At 38.6% G+C, this 19,550-nt stretch overlaps 2 protein-coding genes across 5 annotated transcripts in view; one reads left to right on the forward strand and one right to left on the reverse strand.

Moving 5' to 3' along the window:
* CCDC175 (coiled-coil domain containing 175) overlaps positions 1–4,679 on the forward strand; it is a 68,632-nt gene extending 63,953 nt beyond the window's left edge. Inside the window, exons 20-21 of the mRNA XM_087448429.1 lie at positions 3,366–3,517; positions 4,413–4,679. Of these exons, the coding sequence (XP_087304555.1) occupies positions 3,366–3,454 (89 nt within the window). The 3' untranslated portion in view covers positions 3,455–3,517; positions 4,413–4,679. The remainder of the gene's footprint in view (positions 1–3,365; positions 3,518–4,412) is intronic.
* JKAMP (JNK1/MAPK8 associated membrane protein) overlaps positions 3,333–19,550 on the reverse strand; it is a 29,171-nt gene continuing 12,953 nt past the window's right edge. For all 4 annotated transcript variants that reach the window (XM_014784278.2, XM_004426206.3, XM_087448427.1 and 1 more), the window contains 4 exons: positions 14,939–15,145; positions 11,089–11,270; positions 7,085–7,161; positions 3,333–5,240 (listed from right to left, as the gene is read on the reverse strand). In XM_014784278.2, the coding sequence (XP_014639764.1) occupies positions 5,022–5,240; positions 7,085–7,161; positions 11,089–11,270; positions 14,939–15,145 (685 nt within the window). In that variant the 3' untranslated portion in view covers positions 3,333–5,021. The remainder of the gene's footprint in view (positions 5,241–7,084; positions 7,162–11,088; positions 11,271–14,938; positions 15,146–19,550) is intronic.

Consider the following 19,550-nt stretch of genomic DNA (forward strand, 5'->3'; position numbering starts at 1 on the left):
AGAAGATAAACAGATGGCCAAGAGGCACATGAAAAGATGTTCAATATCACTAATCATCAGGGAAATGCAAACCAAAACTACAATGAGATATCACCTTACACCTGTTAGAATGGCTGTAATTACCCAGACAACAAACAACAAATGTTGGAGAGGATGTGGAGAAAAGGGAACCCTCACTCACTGCTGGTGGGAATGCAAACTGGTGCAGCCACTATGGAAAACAGTATGGAGATTTCTCAAAAAATTAAAAGTAGAAATACTATACGACTCAGGTATCCCACTACTGGGTATTTATCCAAAGAACTTGAAATCAACAATCCAAAGAGACTTATGCCCCACTATGTTCATTGCAGCATTATTCATTATAGCCAAGACGTGGAAGCAACCCAAGTGCCCATCAACTGATGACTGGATAAAGAAGATGTGGTATATATATATACAATGGAATACTACTCAGCCATAAAAAAAGACAAAATCGTCCCATTTGCAACAACATGGATGGACCTTGAGGGTATTATGTTAAACGAAATAAGCCAGACAAAGAAAGATAAACACCGTATGATTTCACTCATATGTGGAAGATAAACTAACACAAGGACAGAGAGAACAGATTAGTGGTTAACAGAGGGGAAGGGGGATGGGGGTGGGCATATGGGGTAAAGGGATACATATATATGGTGACTGACAAATAATAACGTACACCTGAAATTTCACAATGTTATAAACTGTTATGACCTCAACAACAACAACAAAAAATCAGTACTATTTGCAGCCACTGAAATGTTCCTAGCTGGGCATACTGATACTTGAAATTCCTCCTGTTTTTAGGTCCCATCCATGTTTCACTATTAACTCTAAACTGAATTCAGTAAGTATTTACTGAATGCCTATTCTGTGCCAAGTACCATGTTATGCTCTGGGGTTACAATGGTGACTGGAAACAAATATAGTCCCTGCCCAAATGGAACTCACAGTCTAGTACAGAAGTTGGTAAACTGTAAAGGGCCATGATATTTTTGGCTTCGCCAGCCGTAAGGTCTCTGTAGCAACTACTGAGGTCGGCCATTGAAGCGGAATTGCCTCTCAGGCTGTTGTTTGCCCACCCCTGTACAGTGGGAGAATCAAGTATCATACAAATGTGTGTAAAATCCCTTATCATAGGGATTTTACAGGTGGGGCATGAGGACTATGAGAGAACCTAAGGTGGAGAGAGACTTGACCTAGTTAAGGAGTCGGGAAATGGAGCTGAGAGCTGAAGGAAGATTCTGCTTCCCTAACTCCACTTTCGCTCCTGGAGCACTGGCACTATGTGGGCTTTGGAGGAAGGTGGACCTGGGCTCAAATCGCAGCTCTGCTTCTTACGTGTCATTTAATCTGCACTCCTCAGTTGTAAAATATGGATGATTACTAACAGGAGTTAAAAAGTATCAGACCCAAATTAGGCACTCATCAGATCCCTGAAATCTACTGCCCTCCTGAGGAGACTTGGGTCCCTTGAGTTACTTGACCATTTCTGAGCCACCTGTGATCTCCTAGGTTTTGGATCTTCCCTGTTGAATGGCTTCTCTCACTGATGGACTTCTAGAGAAGCCCGTATCTGTTCCAGCTCAACAGCTCTCTCCTGCCCTCCTCTGGATACTGTGTGTCACTGCAGCCCTGCGAGTCCCGGGCCTCTCCTTCAGGATCGCTGCAAGGACGGCGTTAACATTGAGTACCGCTGAGCCAGGCACGGGAGCAAATGCTGCAGTTGCTAAATTGAACACGAGTCGCGGGACCTCAAAGCACACACACTGTGAGAAACAGACAAGTGAGGCGCTGATTAGGATACAGTGGCCTCCTTCTGATGAGCGGCTACAGGAGGGTGAAGAGGCAGCTCTACGTCTTTTTGAGTATTGGGAATACATGGGGACGTCCTCCTGAAGGAACAGCAGATGTGAGCTGGCCCAGAACTGCAAGAGCGTGGCCAAGTGGACATTTGTGGGGGTTCCAAATGCCAAGAGTGGGGGAAAGAACGTGAAATGCCAGGCTTCATCGTGAAAACTAAGATCATTACTTTTTGCCTTAACATTCTTTTTTGTAAACAAAAGGTAAATAAGTTAATTCTTAGTATATACCTAAACCAAATAGTAACTGGTTTATTAATAAAAAAAATTATTTTTTAAGTATTAGAATGTTGTTTTAAAATTCCACAAGTCCCTGAGTATTATACCACATACTATATATAACAGGTTGCAGATAAACAGTTTGTGTACCAACCAAATATCTTAATATGTGCTCTACGGAAGACTTTTTTTAGGCCAAGAGATATTTTAAGATCAAATAATTTGTATAACTATCTGTTGAAGTTATCTTTTTGTTATTGTGATGCAAAAGGACTTGAATTATCTATATTTTGATCAGTTAATTCTGGAAAAGAATCTAGTTGTTATTAAAGCAGAATCAAAATTTCTGTATTTTTGTAAGAAATAATTTAAAATATCATTTGTTCAGAAATTGTCAAAAGATTTCTTGGAAAAATTAAGATCTGAACTAGGAAGAGAGTTTAGACCATGGTTTTCGAACATTAGAATCACCTGGAGATTTTAAAAATCCCTCTGCTCAGCCTACATCCCAGACCAATTCACCATTAATCTCTGGGGTGGGACCCAGGCATGTTTTTAGAATTCTCTCTAGCTGACTCCAATGTACAGCAAAGTCTTAGAAACCAATGGTTTTAGACAAATATATAAAATGTAATTCTTAAATTTATCAGTTGACCCAAATTAATCAAGAAAATAGTTTGACTTTTAAATTACCTATCTAGCACTGGTTAGCAGACTAATTGCCATACACTGTAGCAGTGAGAGTTGTAACGCACTACAAGAACCTAAGTATGAGCAAGGAGGACCTACAAGAACCTAAGTATGAGCGAGGAGGACGAGGGTTGTTTTTGTATATTTCTAATGACCGCATTTTAACAAATTATTTACTAACATTAGCAACCACAGTTGCTATGAATTGTTTTAGTCTTGTTCTTAAGCAAATTAAAAATGCAGATATGTATTAAGTATTCCTGAAGTTATTTGCATTCCAGAACTTGTAATCATATTACTTGTATGATTTCTCCTTTTGCATACACATTTTTCTGCTAGAATAAGACATCAGAGGGGAAGATAATTGTTAAAACAGCTCCCAAGGTAGTGGGACAAGAAGATACAGTCCTGGTAGTCAGATATGTGACCCCACCCCCAGCCTCTCTCCCACGATTTTACAGTTGTCCAGTTGAGGATTCTTTGGGAAATTTAGAATTTTAATGGACACTAAGAATTACCCAAACCCGTGTGAGATATATATACAATTTTAACATTTTATTTTTATTCCTACAGCAAAAAACCAGAAACACAGGAGTATCAAAAAAGTCCATTTCCCAGTGGTTGAATGTACTATGAAAAAAATGTTAACAAAGAAAAACTAACAAAATAACTTCAAGGATACAACTGCTGTGAATTCAAAAGGCATAAACAAAACTACAGAAAAAGTGAGTGCACTTTCCTTCATATTTTGCAACTGTTAATGGAAGCCTTAAAAGCTTGAGATTTAACAAACTTGTGCAACCCCCACCAAAGAGCAAATAAGTGAATGACCTTCTAAACAATACAAATGGGTAAATGTGGTCAGATTAGTAGACTAAGTGCAAACATCTTTTGCTTCCATGATTGCAACCATGAGTCTCTTGAAGCCTTCAGAGCATAAAAATCACAGCACCCTATCCTATTACAAACCAACCACAGGAAAACTGTTTACATGCTGTATATATTCTGTATCTCGTTAAATCTAAGAAGCCTTCAATTGTAAGGTGCATCTAATTTAGAGAGATCACAGTGTGAAAAAGCATCTCAGGATCAATAAAATATGGCACATGTATATATCCTCCAAAAATGAGACACAAGTAGAAGGGAATATGTGAGTACATGTATTCATTCATTTGGGAAGGAGACACTAATCTTTTTTTTTTTTTGTGAGGATGATCAGCTCTGAGCTAACATCCATGCCAATCCTCCTCTTTTTGCTGAAGAAGACCAGCTCTGAGCTAACATCTATTGCCAATCCTCCTCCTTTTTTTTTTTTTTCCCCAAAGCCCCATTAGATAGTTGTATGTCACAGCTGCACATCCTTCTAGTTGCTGTATGTGGGACGAGGCCTCAGCATGGCCAGAGAAGCGGTGCGTCAGTGCGCACCGGGGATCCGAACCCAGGCCGCCAGCAGCAGAGCGTGCGCACTTAACTTCTAAGCCACGGGGGCCGGCCCGAGAGACACTAATCTTAATACTTAATATTTTGAATTATTTCCACAAGTGATGTGGCAAAATACAATTAAATGTCAGAACATTTGAGATTTTTTTGTAGTTAAGCTTTTTATTGTTTTCTTTACAGGAATAATGTGAAGATGTCTTCAACCAAACTACCTATAAACAGAAGGCCTGTTATATAAATTATGTTCTATTTTTATAATAGATCAAAATACTGTATTGGTGAAAATAAATAGATAAAAAACAACATACTTATTTCCACGTTTGCTCTCAGACCGCACAAGTATGTTTGTCCATATAATTCATTATACTTGAAAAACAAGTTGGAACATAAGGGGCATGCACAATTATGCCAATGCTAAAGATTTCAGCTTATACTTGTTAAAGTTTTTAATAAAAACGGGAACACCACATTGCTAGGTACACAGAAACATGATTTTGCACTAAAGAATAACTAAATTGTTGCAAGAGGCAAGTGCTTCCTAATAGGCTTCTAGTGTAATTTAATAGTGCTCTAAGTGTATAGTGTATTATACTATGTAACAGAGTAGTATGGTATTTTGTACTTTTCAAGTCCAACCATAGTCAATTACATCAAAAAAAAAAAAACAACCAAAAACATTAGATATATTGACAATCTTATTCCCATGTATGAGAGAAGAGTACTAATACATTTTTTATTTCTTTACTTTTTTATTAAGAACACTTCTTAGGTTTTTTTGGCATTTTATATTTAGTGTCCATTGGCTCCTTCTGAGAGTATCCGCGATGGTTCAGTAAATTTTGCTGTGAACAAGTAAAAAAGGGCTGGTGTGGGTACCAAAGCCAGAAGGGGTAAATCTTGCTCGAGTTTATCCACTCTGGAGATGGAGATTATTCCATAGGCATGAAGTAACCAGTGGCTGAAGAGAACAATGAGTCTTTTCTTTCTCACCAGAAGATCATAGCAGTTCTATATAATTTTATAAAAGAAAGAAAAGAGAAATACAGATTATCAGGCTGAATCCGCTAGATAATTTATTACATTTTAATTTAATATGTATTATTTGTTTTCACACAAAATCATAACCTCAGAATCATAGAATGTTTGAGCTAAAAGGGACCTAAGAAATCACCCAGTCTAGCCACTACCCTTTACAGATGAGGAAACTGAGGCTTCCTACAGTCATATAAGCACTCAGGAAGCACCAAGACAGGCGCCCATGTCTCTAAAGTGCTGGTCTACACCACCATTCAACCATGGAAACACTGTGGTTTCTTCTGAGAGATATGAACTAGAAGGGGAACTCCACATTACGTGCCTTCTTCCTGCCCTGATCCACAGCAGCTGAGTCTATAGGTGAGAAGGAGGTACATACACTCAACTTCCTTAACGTCTAGCATTCCTGGAGTCTGCTGCCTGGATAATTAAAAGGGAGCAGAAATGACACGTGACTACTCTGATTTCCTCTTAATCTTTAATATAGCTCTATAATATGCAGAAACTGGAAGGACCAAATTATTATAAAAGTAATATCTAAATGTGCTAGTAAACACACTAAAATGTAATTTGCAATTGGTTACCAACTTTCTCTTATTAAATGGCTCATCAACTCACTAGAGCTTGCCTGTCTTTTCCGGACTCAGGCCCCTATTCCTGATTCACATACAGAATGCTAACTGAAGCACATGAACGTTTTATATGGGAGAGATGCCCAGCAGCAGAGAAACAAACATGTTTCAAGCTAATTTAACTTTCCATAGTACTTATGGATTATAAACGAAAATTCAAAAACTTCATTTTATTCAAATATCCAATCCTTTCTCCCCTCAAAGACCTCCCTAGAGTTGATAAAGTGCCCAAACTAATTTGCTTATCTTCTTTAACCAATCATATTGCAATGCAGATTAAAGACTACAAAGGAGAAATGGGGGTAGGATACAAATAGAAACATTTGAATAATCACCATAAAAAGATTCTGTCTAGTTCCTTTACTATTACTGTGATTTCTAGGTGGGTTTTTTTCCCTTTCACTCTTTCACTAATGTAACAGAAAAAGGAGCCCCACGGGCAGCCGCTCTGAAACAGCTGACAACTGACTTTCTCTGGGTTGAACTGTATCATGTTAGGAATTATGAGAAAGCACACACACCCGCCGTAGCGGGCAGACGACAGTGCACAGGCAGTATATTAGCAACACAGAGAGTTAGCCTCAAAGTAAAGACTTCTTTCTAACTGTGGCCTTCCACTGAAATACTAAAAAATTAGAGGCACAAAAAGGATATCTCAAAACAAGAACAGCATCAGAACTAATGTGACTGTTAGTTATTTCCAAATCAGCAAAATATTACAGATATTAGAGGGCAAAAGTAAACATCCATAATCAATAATATAAAATGGGGGACAAAATAGAGAAGGGTATGGAATGTACAATATAATTATTGGTGACTGTTAGTGTTGCCACTGTAAAATAAAGTGTAAAATTAGTTCTGTTTACAATAAAGCATTTTTATGTTTCCCTCAAAATAGTGTTAAGTTTCAATAATTAATATATTTTCTATGTGGGTAAATTATGTGAAATGATTTTTTTCCCCAACATGCTGGATAGTGGAGCCTGATGACTGTGCTAATTTCCCAATCAAATATAGTCCAGTATACAACCTTTCACACACGAAGGAGCTAAAAGCTACTGAGTCACATCATTTAGCCAAGGATTACTAAAACAGTTCGTTGTACCACATATCAGATGTACTATTCTCCTATTCAATTGTCAAATCTATAAAAATATCTTTAACAAAGGAAAAAAGATTTCCTACCTCTATTTCAGAAGCCGACATGTATACAGCCAAAGTAACCAAAGATAATACTAATATAATATACGGGAAGGCATAATCTGAAAGACAAGCATTGGTATGATGTTGAAAATTAAACAAATTTTCTGAATAAACCATCGAAAAAATTCAAACAGTGTAATTCTCCCTGTAGTCAAAAACTTTCTCAACCAGTCCAGCAAGAGGTGTAAGCCCTAATGCCCTAAGGCAGTGTCAGCCAACTTTGTCTGTAAGGGGCCAGAACGTTAAGTGTTTTCGGCTTTGGGGGCCATGTGGGCTCTGTCTCAATGGCCCAGCTCCACAGCCGTAGTGGGACAGCAGCCAGACAACACATCAACGAGTGGGTGTGGCTGTGTTTCAATAAAACTCATTTTGTAAGTTTATAAGTTATAACTTATTAGAACAATAAAATTCAAATTTCATATAATTTTCACACATCAAGAAATACTACTCTTGATTTTTTTCTCAACCATTTAAAAATGTAAAACTATCCTTGGCCCAGCTGTGAAGACCCCTGCCTTAAGGCATCTACTGATGTAAAGAATTAACTGCTCCCCATGCATCTAGAATGATACTAGTCATGTACCAAACTTGGGAGAATTGAGAAAATAATTACTCAGTTTTCTGTGTTTTGGGGTCCAGATGAGGAACTTCGGTTGAGAAAGGCTGTATATAAGAGTAATTCAGCTTTAATTATTCTTGAGAAAAGTTCATATACCAATAAACCTCAAAGGATAAATGGATCATTCAGTGCTCTTAATGTCAAAATTCTAGACATTTCTACTTCAAATATAGTACAGTAATAATACCTTAAGCAAAATTTTTTCTTACAAAATGCCATCTTTCTCTTAAATGTTTTAAAGTTATAGCACACTAAAACAAATGGACAAATTGAGAAAAATATCCTGAATTATTTTTCATACAATTATTTTAAAACAATTAACTTCAGTTTATGAAACTACTAATCATTCTACACTGCAGTGGAGCCCATCTGAAACCATTTCAAATGTTAAGTCAGGATGAGGCAGCCAGAAACTCTGAATTATTGATGTAGACCTGATTCCAACTTACTAAATAACTGAATTACTTGTTTGACATTTAGAACCTTTTATTTCCTAGACAGTGATTAGGTCCCTATCCAGTCATTCAAAAAAATTCCATTGAACCTATAAATGGCTAAACAGTGTTGCTAATGATACACATTTAAGACTTGGTAGTAAAAAGCCATCTAAGGTAAAAGGAAGCAGAGGAAGTTTCTAATCAGGCCCAGACTTGCCGAGATTAGAGGCAGTTCTGGGCTCAGGGCAGGATTAGAGCAGTTCTTACTCTAGGGTCTAAAACGATTTGAGATTTTGAGCAACCAGGTCTGGGGGTTGGGCCTAGGAATCTGCATTTTAGTTCCCCTGGTGGTACAGATGCAGATCACACTTAAAAACAGACAGGTGAAAGTCTGTCAGTGACATCTTTCTACTAACTGTCAGTGTCTCTCTCCCTGGGCCCTGGTGTCTTAAGCCACCAGAAGCCTCTTGCTGCTCTACTTTGCTCAGACTTGCTATATTCCCTTGTTATGGACCAAATGTTTGTGTCTCTCAAAATTCCTATGTTGAAATCCTAATGCCCAATGTGATGGTATTAGGAGGTGGGGCCTTTGGGAGGTGATTAGGTCATGAGGGTGGAGCCCTCGTGAATGGGATTAGTGCCCTTATAAAAGGGACCCCAGAGAGCTCCCTCCCCTTCCGCCATGTGAGGACACTGAAAGAAGACAGCATCAATGAACTAAGAAACGGGTGCTCACCAGACACCAAATCTGCTCGCACCTTCTCTTGGACTTCTCAGTCCCCAGAACTGTGAGAAATAAGTGTCTGTTGTTTGTAAGCCACCTCGTCTATAGTACTCTGTTATAGCAGCCTGAACAGACCACAGCACCCACAAACGAAAAATCATCTACTCTCTTTTTTTTCAACATCATAAAATTATGAGTTGGTATGATGCCCTCTGTGACTAATCTCAGCAGACTGCATAAGTTTCTGTTTATTGCAAATGAATAATAACTCCTCGATCCTCCCTATGAATATGTTTTGAGTAGAGAGTTGCTGACAAAGTGATCTAATGACATTCAGTGTGGGAAAAGGCATTTTTCAATACAGACAGCTACAATATAGAAAGCAACACTGTCTGGCAGTCTCCTTTGGTTAACTTTCCAAACTTTCCCCCGCTTTTCACAGCTTTTTCCCTTTCCTCCATTTCCTAACCAAGAGGTTCTATACAACAGCACCATCTGCAGTCTAGGACACAGGGATTTGAGGGCTGACAATTCTTAAATCTTTCCAGCCTAGTCAGCTCTCCCCCTCCAGACTAGTACAAATAACTACCTGTATTCTTCTGAATATTCCATTAATACCTAAAACTGAATTCACTTCTCTTCACCAACCTACTGGCTTCTTCTAATATTCACTTAGTTTAGTTAACTCTGTCTTTGAAATGGCTCTTCATTTCCAGTGTTTCTCTGCTTTAGGTCAGACAGGCTTGGCTTACTGCAAGCAACTCTTAACTGATCCCCCAGGTTCTCTGCCCTACCAAGACGTCTTCCACATGCTACCAAGTTACCTTTCTAAAACACAAATCTAGCCATGTCACTCCTCTGCCTAAAATCCTTTTAAGAGTAGGTCTCTATTCCCTAGAGCAAGAATAGCAACCTCAAATGCCTACAGAGGCCAGCCAGACAAATAACTGAAGTGGGCCAAATCTAAGAAAATAGGGAATGGTAGGAGCTGGAAGAGACTATAGATTTTCAAACCCCATACAGGCCAAATGAAACAACACATCTGCAAAACAGAATATGAGGGCTAGCAGACCCCTGACTAGTCTCCAGTGTCCTCCTCCCTTGGCCTCAGCCTCAGCTCCACTCTTACTCTGAACCAAATTAATTATCAAGCTACATTACTTGCATTATGATGCCCAGGCTTGCCCAGTTCCTGTAGGCCAGACGGCTCATCCTCTGTACCTGGTGGGCTCCATATAAAAGATGGTATGCAACATCCTTGCAATGTTCAATGTCACATATTCCAATAAGGACCACACTACATTCTCTCAGCTATTTACAGTTCTCCTAGGAGTATGTGAGCCCTTTAACAACAACTTTTTCTAATTCTTCTTCTTTTTTTTTTTTTTTTTTTGTGAGCAAGATCAGTCCTCAGCTAACATCCATGCCAATCTTACTCTTTTTGCTGAGGAAGACCGGCCCTGAGCTAACATCTATTGCCAATCCTCCTCCTTTTTTTTTTTCCCTTTTTCTCCCCAAAGCCCCAGTAGATAGACGTATGTCATAGTTGCACAGCCTTCTAGTTGCTGTATGTGGGACGCCACCTCAGCATGGCCGGACAAGCAGTGCATCGGTGTGCGCCCAGGATCCAAACCCAGGCCGCCAGTAGCGGAGCACGTGCACTCAACCACTAAGCCATGAGGCTGGCACCTCTAATTCTTCTTTTGAATCACAGTTTAGTCTAAATTGTTGCTGAATAAATGAATGAATGGATATATTAAAATAAAGAATATATTGAGGATTTTTTTTACTGTGTCTAAAAGGTTTTCAGAAAGGAACTTAGAAAACTAAGACCTAACTTAATGGTAAACAGTATATATTATCAAGAGTAATTTCCATAGATTACATGCAAAAACCAGTTTTTGTTTTTAATTTATACTCAGATTTTTAAAATCTTCCTATTTAGGTTATAAGCTTCAAATACAAGTTATTCCGTGAATAGAAATCAGTTTTGATTAGCTACCACTGATTTCTTGAGAATTTCTACTCCCTTGCAAGAAACTCATGATTTTTTTCATGAGATTATGTTTTAGCAAAAATATATATTATGGTTTATTTTCAAGGATTTAAAAAAACCTAAAGAAAAAGCTCCAAAATTATATTCAGAGGAAATATCGTTTATCACATATAATAAGTATATTTCATTGACTTTATCCATCAAACTTACATAAAAGGCCTCCACCAACTGCCTGAAGCACAGTTAAAATTGGGAAGAAGTAAAGTGCAGCATAAATACTTTTAAATCGATCAGACTTCCCTAACCCACAGGCAATCTTCTTTACCAGAAGAGGTCGGAGCAGCATCATTAACACCAAGCAGAATGCATAATAGATAAATACGATGGTGTATCTGTAAAATAAAATAAGAAATTATAACATCAAGAATGTTTTAAAATATCTTTTTATCATTGATCATTTTTAAATCAAAGATCCTAAAAAAAAGGTTTAAAAAGTATATTAAGTCTACCCATTAAAGATTCAGATTGGTGGAGGGTTGCCCAAAAAGACTCTCAAACAGTGCTGGAAAGTGTATGCTGGTTCCTTTCTGGTAGGCAGCTTGGAAATGTGTATCAAAAATCCTAAAAATTTTTACACCCTTTGATCCAGCAATTTGACTTGTTGAAATTTATCAAAGGGAAACAATCAGGGATACATTTAAAAAACTTTATAAACAAGGATTTTTATTGAATCAGATAATAAAGTAAAAAGAGGAGGAAAATAAATATTCAATGATAGGAAATTGGTTAAATTTTAGAGTACATTCATGCTGGAATACTATGCAGCCACTAAAAATCTAGATATGAAAGAAAAGTTAAGGACAAAAGTGACTGTGCCTAATATTAAGTGACAAGAGTAGGTTACACAATAGCATGTGTGTAGTATAAGCATAATATCATTTAAAAATACATACATACATATAGAAATGAAACTGGAAAGACAACATTTTTAGCAGTGGTCATCTCAAGGAATGGAATTACAGATTATTTTATTTTTGTGTTTTTTCTATGTTTTTCAAATGTCCTATAATGTAACTTTTATAATCAGAAAAAAGTTGTAAAACTGTAGTTTCTAGCTCTTTATTTCGAATGATGGGATTTCTATGCACGTAGTTCTAACCTCCTTTTCATGAGGATTTTCAGATCATTTTTACTATCTTACTACTCAGACCCTCTCCCTATGCAGGGAGAGTCACAGGAGGCACATGACCACCACCACACACCCCCTCTCCATGCAGCATGATAGTGCACCCCTGTGCCCGTGATGCTCTGAGGTCCAGTCCTGCACTGTGATGCATTATTGCATGTCTGACCTCTTGGATGATGAGGTTTTTTTGTCTTGTTAGGCTACCCCCTGCCAACATCAAAACAAAATAAAATCTGTCTATTTCTGCAACTTGTAGCTCCTTAAGAGCTCCACAAGATGATTATTTTGATCAGAAGGAAACCATCATTTGTTACCTCTCCTATGAACTAGGAAACTAATCTCTGGAAGCTGATACCTGTGTCCCACCCCTGCTCCACCAGAAGACCTCATCTTCCACCTCCTCCACTTTCATCCATGCCCCCTACACACGGGGATAGGATAAATCTGACGAGCTAAAGCTAACTCTTGTTACAACAGTAATTACCGCTCATTTTCAATAGCTCATCAAGTTTTAGTAATGTGAACATTATTTTTTGCAGTAAGCTTCTAATGACAGTAAGCTTGCATGTTCTTCCATGTCTCATCTAATTAATTTCCCCTCAAAACTATAATTATCAGTAGAGTATCCTGATATTTCTCAGTTTGTAAGGAACTAGGCTATATACACCAATACAGAAAATAGCCTCCTAGTGAATGTAATAGTGTTCCAAAGGTTTCTGGTAATTTTGTGCCATTACTTTTTGATGACTCAGAAAAGAGAAAATTATGACTTTTGGTAGTTCTACAGCTTTCTGAAATGTTTAGCCCCAGTCTGGCCATATATTTAAGTTTAAATGGTTACATAAAGTAAATAATATGTATAAACCCAATGCTAGTACTATAAAATCTCATAATTTTCAAAAACCATTGTTTTGTATAATTAAAACAAGGCAGACAGGCCATTCCACGCTATTGTTAAAGCTGCTGAGAAAAAATATCTACTTAATTGAAATGGTGAAGAGATGGAAAATGTGCTCATCAGTGAAACTGTCATGATTCTGACTGACCGAGCGTGCAGTGACAGATTCTGAGGCTCTGCCCACCTCGGCAGGAGAAGGTGCTGTAATGAAGCACAAGTGGCTGCTACGGCTGTAGCGAGGGCTGGGGGCACCTATTTGCCATCTCTGTTCTAATCTTAGATCTTTTGATTCTCCTACTATAGGCTTTACAGATATTATTAAAAATGCTATAAATGTGACCAGCAGTAAATGAGTCTGATTTTGTTTTAAGTCAGATGATTATATATCTTATTTAAATATGATATCTGATTCACTCATTAAGCTCTCTAAATAGGACCAGGTTAAGTTCTGCAAGTCCCCAGGACATGTGTGACAAGAGAATAACGGAAGTTGAGGGTTACAGCTCTATGAAATCGACAAAGAAGACATTATCAGTCTCTTATATACAGTCTTAAATTATATGTGTATATATATATGGAGAGAAACAGAGACAGTATATATATATATGGAATAAATAATTTGCAGGACTTAAAGGTGGGCAAGTGGAAAAGATTTTCATACCACCATATCTAGATCTTATTTTTTGAAAATTACCTTTTTGCACGTGTGGTTTTGACAATTCGTACTATTAAGGCCAGCCCAGGTGGTCTAGTGGTTAAGATTCGGTGCTCTCACCATTGCAGCCTGGGTTCATTTCCTAGTCACGGAACCACATCGCCATCTGTTGCTTGTCATACTGTGGTGGCTGCGTGTTCTGCGATGCTGAAAGCTATACCACCAGTATTTCAAATACGAGCAAGGTCACCCATCCTGGACAGGTTTCAGCAGAGCTTCCAGACTAAGAGGAGGAAGAAAGACCTGGCCACCCACTTCTGAAAAAACTGGCTGTGAAAACCCTATGAACAGCAGCAGAGCACTGTCTGATAGAGCCCTGGAGGGTAAGAGGAGAGGATGGTGCAAAAAGACTGGGCAGGGTCCTCTCTGCTGTACACAGGGTCACCAGGAGTCGGAATCAACTCCACGGTACTAACAACAAACTATTATTAAAAACTTGCACAAAAAAGACTATTTTGTTGAGCATATTATACAATGGTAACTTGCTACAACTATGAGAATGTAAATACTAGACTTTTTCTATTATACTTTTACTGAGAAAAACATCAAAATGAACACCAACAATTCACCAAAATTCTAAAAATGAAATATTCTGGGATAACATTATATAGAATCTTATGAATTTGTTATTTTTAAAACAAAACACTCTGATCGAAATTACAAACATTTATTGGGGGAAAAAAACAAACAAGAAAGAATATTAACCCACACACTCTAATAATGCCAGCTACTGAGTGCTCCCTACATGTGAGGCATGGCCCATGGTATCTGATCTGTGTGGATTTATCCTCATCATCACCTTATAAGGGATCATTATTCCCATTTTTACCAATGTGAAAACCAAGGTTACAAGAGGCTCTTAATGTGCTCAAGTTAACACAGAAGCTGGCAGACCTGGGATTCAAACTAGAGTCTGTTTTCAGCTCCAAAGCCCATGCTCTTTCCTATATGTCAGATATTGCTTCTCTGCTGCATATGAAAAAGGTTTTCCTTATAACTCCCTTTTTAAGAAACATACATGGCTTATTTTAGAAGTGTTTATACAGACTTCAACACAACCCCAAAAATACTTTCACTTCTATTAAACTAAGATGTATTTCTATTTCCTCCTATCAGACTATGTATCCCTTAAGAGAAGAAAATCATTTCTGTATATCTCCCCCAGTGCCTAGAAGCCATTTTACAATGCTCAACCTGTTGAAATGAATGAAATCTATAATCATCATTTTTTAAAAAAATGATCTTAAGTCTAAATACTTACAGCGGGTAGACAGCTTCGTGAGTGCAGTGCACAGTGGTGACGTAATCTGGACTGGGGTTGTAAAGCATCGTGTACCAATCCGAGAGCATCAGCACTCGACAGGAACGGATGTAAAGCACACCAACTGGGTCACTCACAAGTAAGGTGACAATGGCTGCCACGCTGCATTCAAATAATGCAGTGATGTGCTGGAAAAGCGCACTGGAACTAGCAAAACGCAAGAAGCATGATTACCAGAACGTTTTCAGTATTTAAATGCCTTTTCATAAAACCTGTGTATGTTTCAAGATATGAATTCTAAAAAGAAATTTTAACTGAAACATCCTGAAACTAAAAAATCTTCTAAATAGGTAAGAAAAGCCAAACAAATATGAAAACTACTCACAAAGAGTTTAATCCTGTTTACTAAAAAGGAATAAATACTCATCCCAGTATTGTCTAAATGTACAGAAGAGCAGAAATTAGATCTAACTTGATCTTTAGTATCTTGCCAAATTATTAAAACTTTCTTAAACGTTATCTACACATCATTTTAAATTGTCTTAAATATAAAAAGTACATAAAAGATTATATGCAATATGTTAGTCATAAAATATAATAAACATTGTAAGCCCATTATCGAACCCAATAACTAGAACGTTGTTAACTTATGTCTACCTCTCTTCCTCCCCATTCCACACTCCTGTCTCTCCCTTAGAGGTAACCATTATATTAGTCTTTACCACTTTTTCTAAAGTCTTTATTCCAGTTGTATTTACGCTTCAAAACCACTTTGTTTAGTTTTGCTTGTTTTTGAACACTATAAAGTGCCATTACACTAACATAAGTCTTCCAAGATTTTTTTTCCATTCAAAATTACATGTCCAAGATTCATCCATGGTGTTGCTTATAGCTGAGGTTCAGTCATTTTCACTACTGTATAATATTCCACTGTGTGACCATTCCATTGTTTATCCATTCTGCTTTGTCACTTAATTATGGTGCAAAGGTCTTCCTCTTAGTTTTTTTGTTGAGTTTTCATTTTCTTTGTGATGTCTTTTAATGAAGTGATGTTCTATATTTTAATAAAGTTGGCTTTATCAAATTTTTTATTTCTCGTAAGCAGTTTTAGTGTTTTAAGAAATCCTTCCTCACTCAAAGATAAGGAAAACATTGTCCTACATTTTCTAAGTTTTAAGGTTATACTTTTCACATTGAAATCTTTAACTCACCTAGAATAGATTTCTGTGTAAAATATAAGGTATTTATATAAATATAAATAAAGATGTAACTTTAGATCTTCCCATTTGGATAGCCAGTTGTCCCAAGAGCAGCATTTTATTAAATAGTTACTCCTTTCCCTGCCATGCCACTTCTGCCATATAAAGTTTCATACATAACTAGTCTGTTTTTAGATTCTCTATTTTGTTTCTGGGGTCCATTTATCCCTGAGACAAGAGAATATGACAATAATTCTTGATATTACATACATTCTTCTACTTCTTCAGTGGTCTTGGCCATTCTTTTTTTTTTTTTTTGTGAGGAAGATCAGCCCTGAGCTAACATCCCTGCTAATCCTCCTCTTTTTGCTGAGGAAGACTGGCTCTGAGCTAACATCTATTGCCAATCCTCCTCCTTTTTTCTTTTCCCCCCTCAAAGCCCCAGTAGATAGTTGTATGTCATAGCTGCACATCCTTCTAGTTGCTGTATGTGGGACGCGGCCTCAGCATGGCCGGAGAAGCGGTGCATCAGTGCGCGCCCGGGATCTGAACCCGGGCCGCCAGCAGCGGAGCGCGTGCACTTAACCGCTAAGCCACGGGGCCGGCCCGGTCTTGGCCATTCTCGGGCCTTCGCACTTCCATATAAATTTTAGAATTAGCTTCTCGAGTTCCATTATATAAATCCAATGTAGCTTAGCTACCCTGGTCTTAGCTACCTCACTGTACTTATGGTACTGTAAATGGAAAATAGGAAGGTAATTGATTTCGTGTATTTATCTTATGGCCCACCTCTTTACTAAACTCTCTTATTATTTCTAACATCTAGAGATGCTTTTGAGTTTTCTATTTGAACAATGTTTCAGTTATCTATTATTACAGCAAACTACACCAAAACTTAGTGGCTTGAAACCACCACCACTTATTATTTCTCACTGTTTTGCATTCTGACTGGGCTCGCTGGGCAGTCCTTTCTGCTCCACATGATGGTGAATTGGGATGTACACATCTAGAAGCTCAACTGGGCTGCAGTGTCCAGAATGACTAACTCACATGGCTGGAGAAAGTGCTGGCCGGCCACTGACTGGAGCACCACGTGGCCTCTCTTGTCCTTGCTGTTCTGCAGTTTAATTATAATGTGTATAGGTGTGAATTTCTTTTTATTTATTCCTCTTGGGATGTGTTTTGCTTCCCAGGAAGCAATGAATCTATTTTTCATTATTTCTGTAAAACCTGAAGCTAGTACCTATTTAAATACTGGCTCTCCATTTTCTCTATTTTTTCAGAGACTCTGATTAGCTACTACGGGCAGAGTTAACAAAACCTTTCCCTCGTACACAACAATCTGACCTTCAGTTAACTCTCTAGCTCTGTTCCTCTGGAAGCCTGATAAGGGTGGAATGTCAACTTTGTTGCTAGGTAACACTGCTTATGATACAAATGATCCCTCGATTGGTAAATTGCACCTGGGGACTATAAACCAACTATAAATACCTAATTGGCTTTCTGGAGTTCAGTGATTGGCATGTCCCATGCAGGACCCTGGAAGCTATACTTAGGGATTTGCTACAGAGAGACTGGCTCCTTTGGGGTATAAGACTTCAGCCTGGATGACTCCCACACCCACTCAATGTAGATCTCATCTCCTTGCACCTGAGCTGAACTGCTTCAAAAGCTACTGCTGACAAGGAACGCACACGCTGCCCTGCTGGCAAGCTGTGTTCCTTCTGAGTAGACTGGCGCTCAGTATGACGTAGGGTAGTCTTGTGAGTGTGAACGTTTAATGAACCCAGGAGCATTTCCAGTAGGTATTATAGATCATATTAGCTTCTCATTCTATGGTCCATGTCTCAACATATTTTGTAGCTTCCATCTCCTTTTCTCCCAGGGCTGCATTCTGTTATATCTTTATATATATTTTTTCTAACTCACTAATTCTGTCTTCAACTGTTTACCTGACTGACCTACCATTTTTTGATTTTGGCAAGTATAAATTTTCATTTCTAGAAGGTCCTTTTTTCCCCCATCAAATCTGTTTGTTCATTCCTAATAATCTTTTGTTGACTGGAGATCTTTGTGACTGCATCCTTTATTTCTTTAAGCATTACATATATATATATACATACATATAAGCTAGCACTTATATATTCTGTAGCTGAAAATCCATTATCTGTAGTCCTTTGGGAGCATAAACATATTTATTGTTTGTTGTGCCTACCAACTCTCAGTCATAGTGCTTACGTTATCTGATAATCACGGATTATGAGGTCCTCAACAGATCTCAATGAGCAAGAGTCTCAAAGGCCTTGAGAATGGGGAAGCTTTACAGCAAAGAGGATTTGCTGCCTTTGCCACAGCCATGGCCACACTACCTTGGGCTTCAGCCCCTTGAGGGTCTAGGCTTAGCACTGGCTGCCCAAGATTTGGGATCCAGATAGCACTGCTGCCATCAGCAACTAACCTCAGCAACCCTGCCACCCGACTGCCTGCTTTGTCACTCCGACCCCAGCTCAGGGCACGTTGGTCAGTTCTCTGAAGGAGAACAGTCCCTGAAGATCTCCTCTATCTCCAGTGAGACCAGCAATGTCTTAAATAGTATGTCTTTCCCAGACTTTAGTTATTTCGTGCAGGAGAGTCCCCTGGAGCTCCTAATTAGCCTATATTGTTGGAAAAAGAGCTCCTGCCCTCTTACACAGATGAACACACTGAATACGTAAATAAACATTTACATTTCATATTATATAATCCAATCTTTTGTTTCCTTATAGAATTCATACTTTTAGAGGCAAAATCCCAACCTTATCATTTCTTGCCATCACTCTAGTAACCTTCTTACTGGTCTCTTCTTCTCATCATGACCCTTTCAATCCAGCTGCAGTCAACCACACGATCTTTACAAACGAAACCTGATTCTTTTTTTTTTTTTTTTAAAGATTTATTTATTTATTTTTTTCCCCCCAAAGCCCCAGTAGATAGTTGTAGTCATAGCTGCACATCCTTCTAGTTGCTGCATGTGGGACACAGCCTCAGCATGGCCGGAGAAGTGGTGCGTCGCTGCGCACCCGGGATCCGAACCCGGGCCGCCAGCAGCGGAGTGTGTGCACTTAACCGCTAAGCCACGGGGCCGGCCCCAAAACCTGATTCTGACAATCCCCTTATTGAAGTTGTTCAGGGAGTCCCCTCTGCCTTTCAGGAGAAGCACTCCTCGCCAGAATGACCATCCACCTCCTGGCCACACTCAATCACTGCGTTTCCTCACACCTCCACACATCTGGGCATACTTCACGCTCTGCCTCAAAACACAAGGCCCTACCTGGCCAACATCAGGACCAGCTCGGGGGTTATCCCCAGGTCTCATGAATATTTCCTAAGACTCTTCCAGCCCCAGATCTCTCTATATCCGGCCTCATTCAATC

Source organism: Ceratotherium simum, chromosome 24 (assembly GCF_057802395.1).
Source record: "Ceratotherium simum simum isolate JZ-2026a chromosome 24, ASM5780239v1, whole genome shotgun sequence".
In the NCBI taxonomy this organism is placed as follows: domain Eukaryota; kingdom Metazoa; phylum Chordata; class Mammalia; order Perissodactyla; family Rhinocerotidae; genus Ceratotherium; species Ceratotherium simum.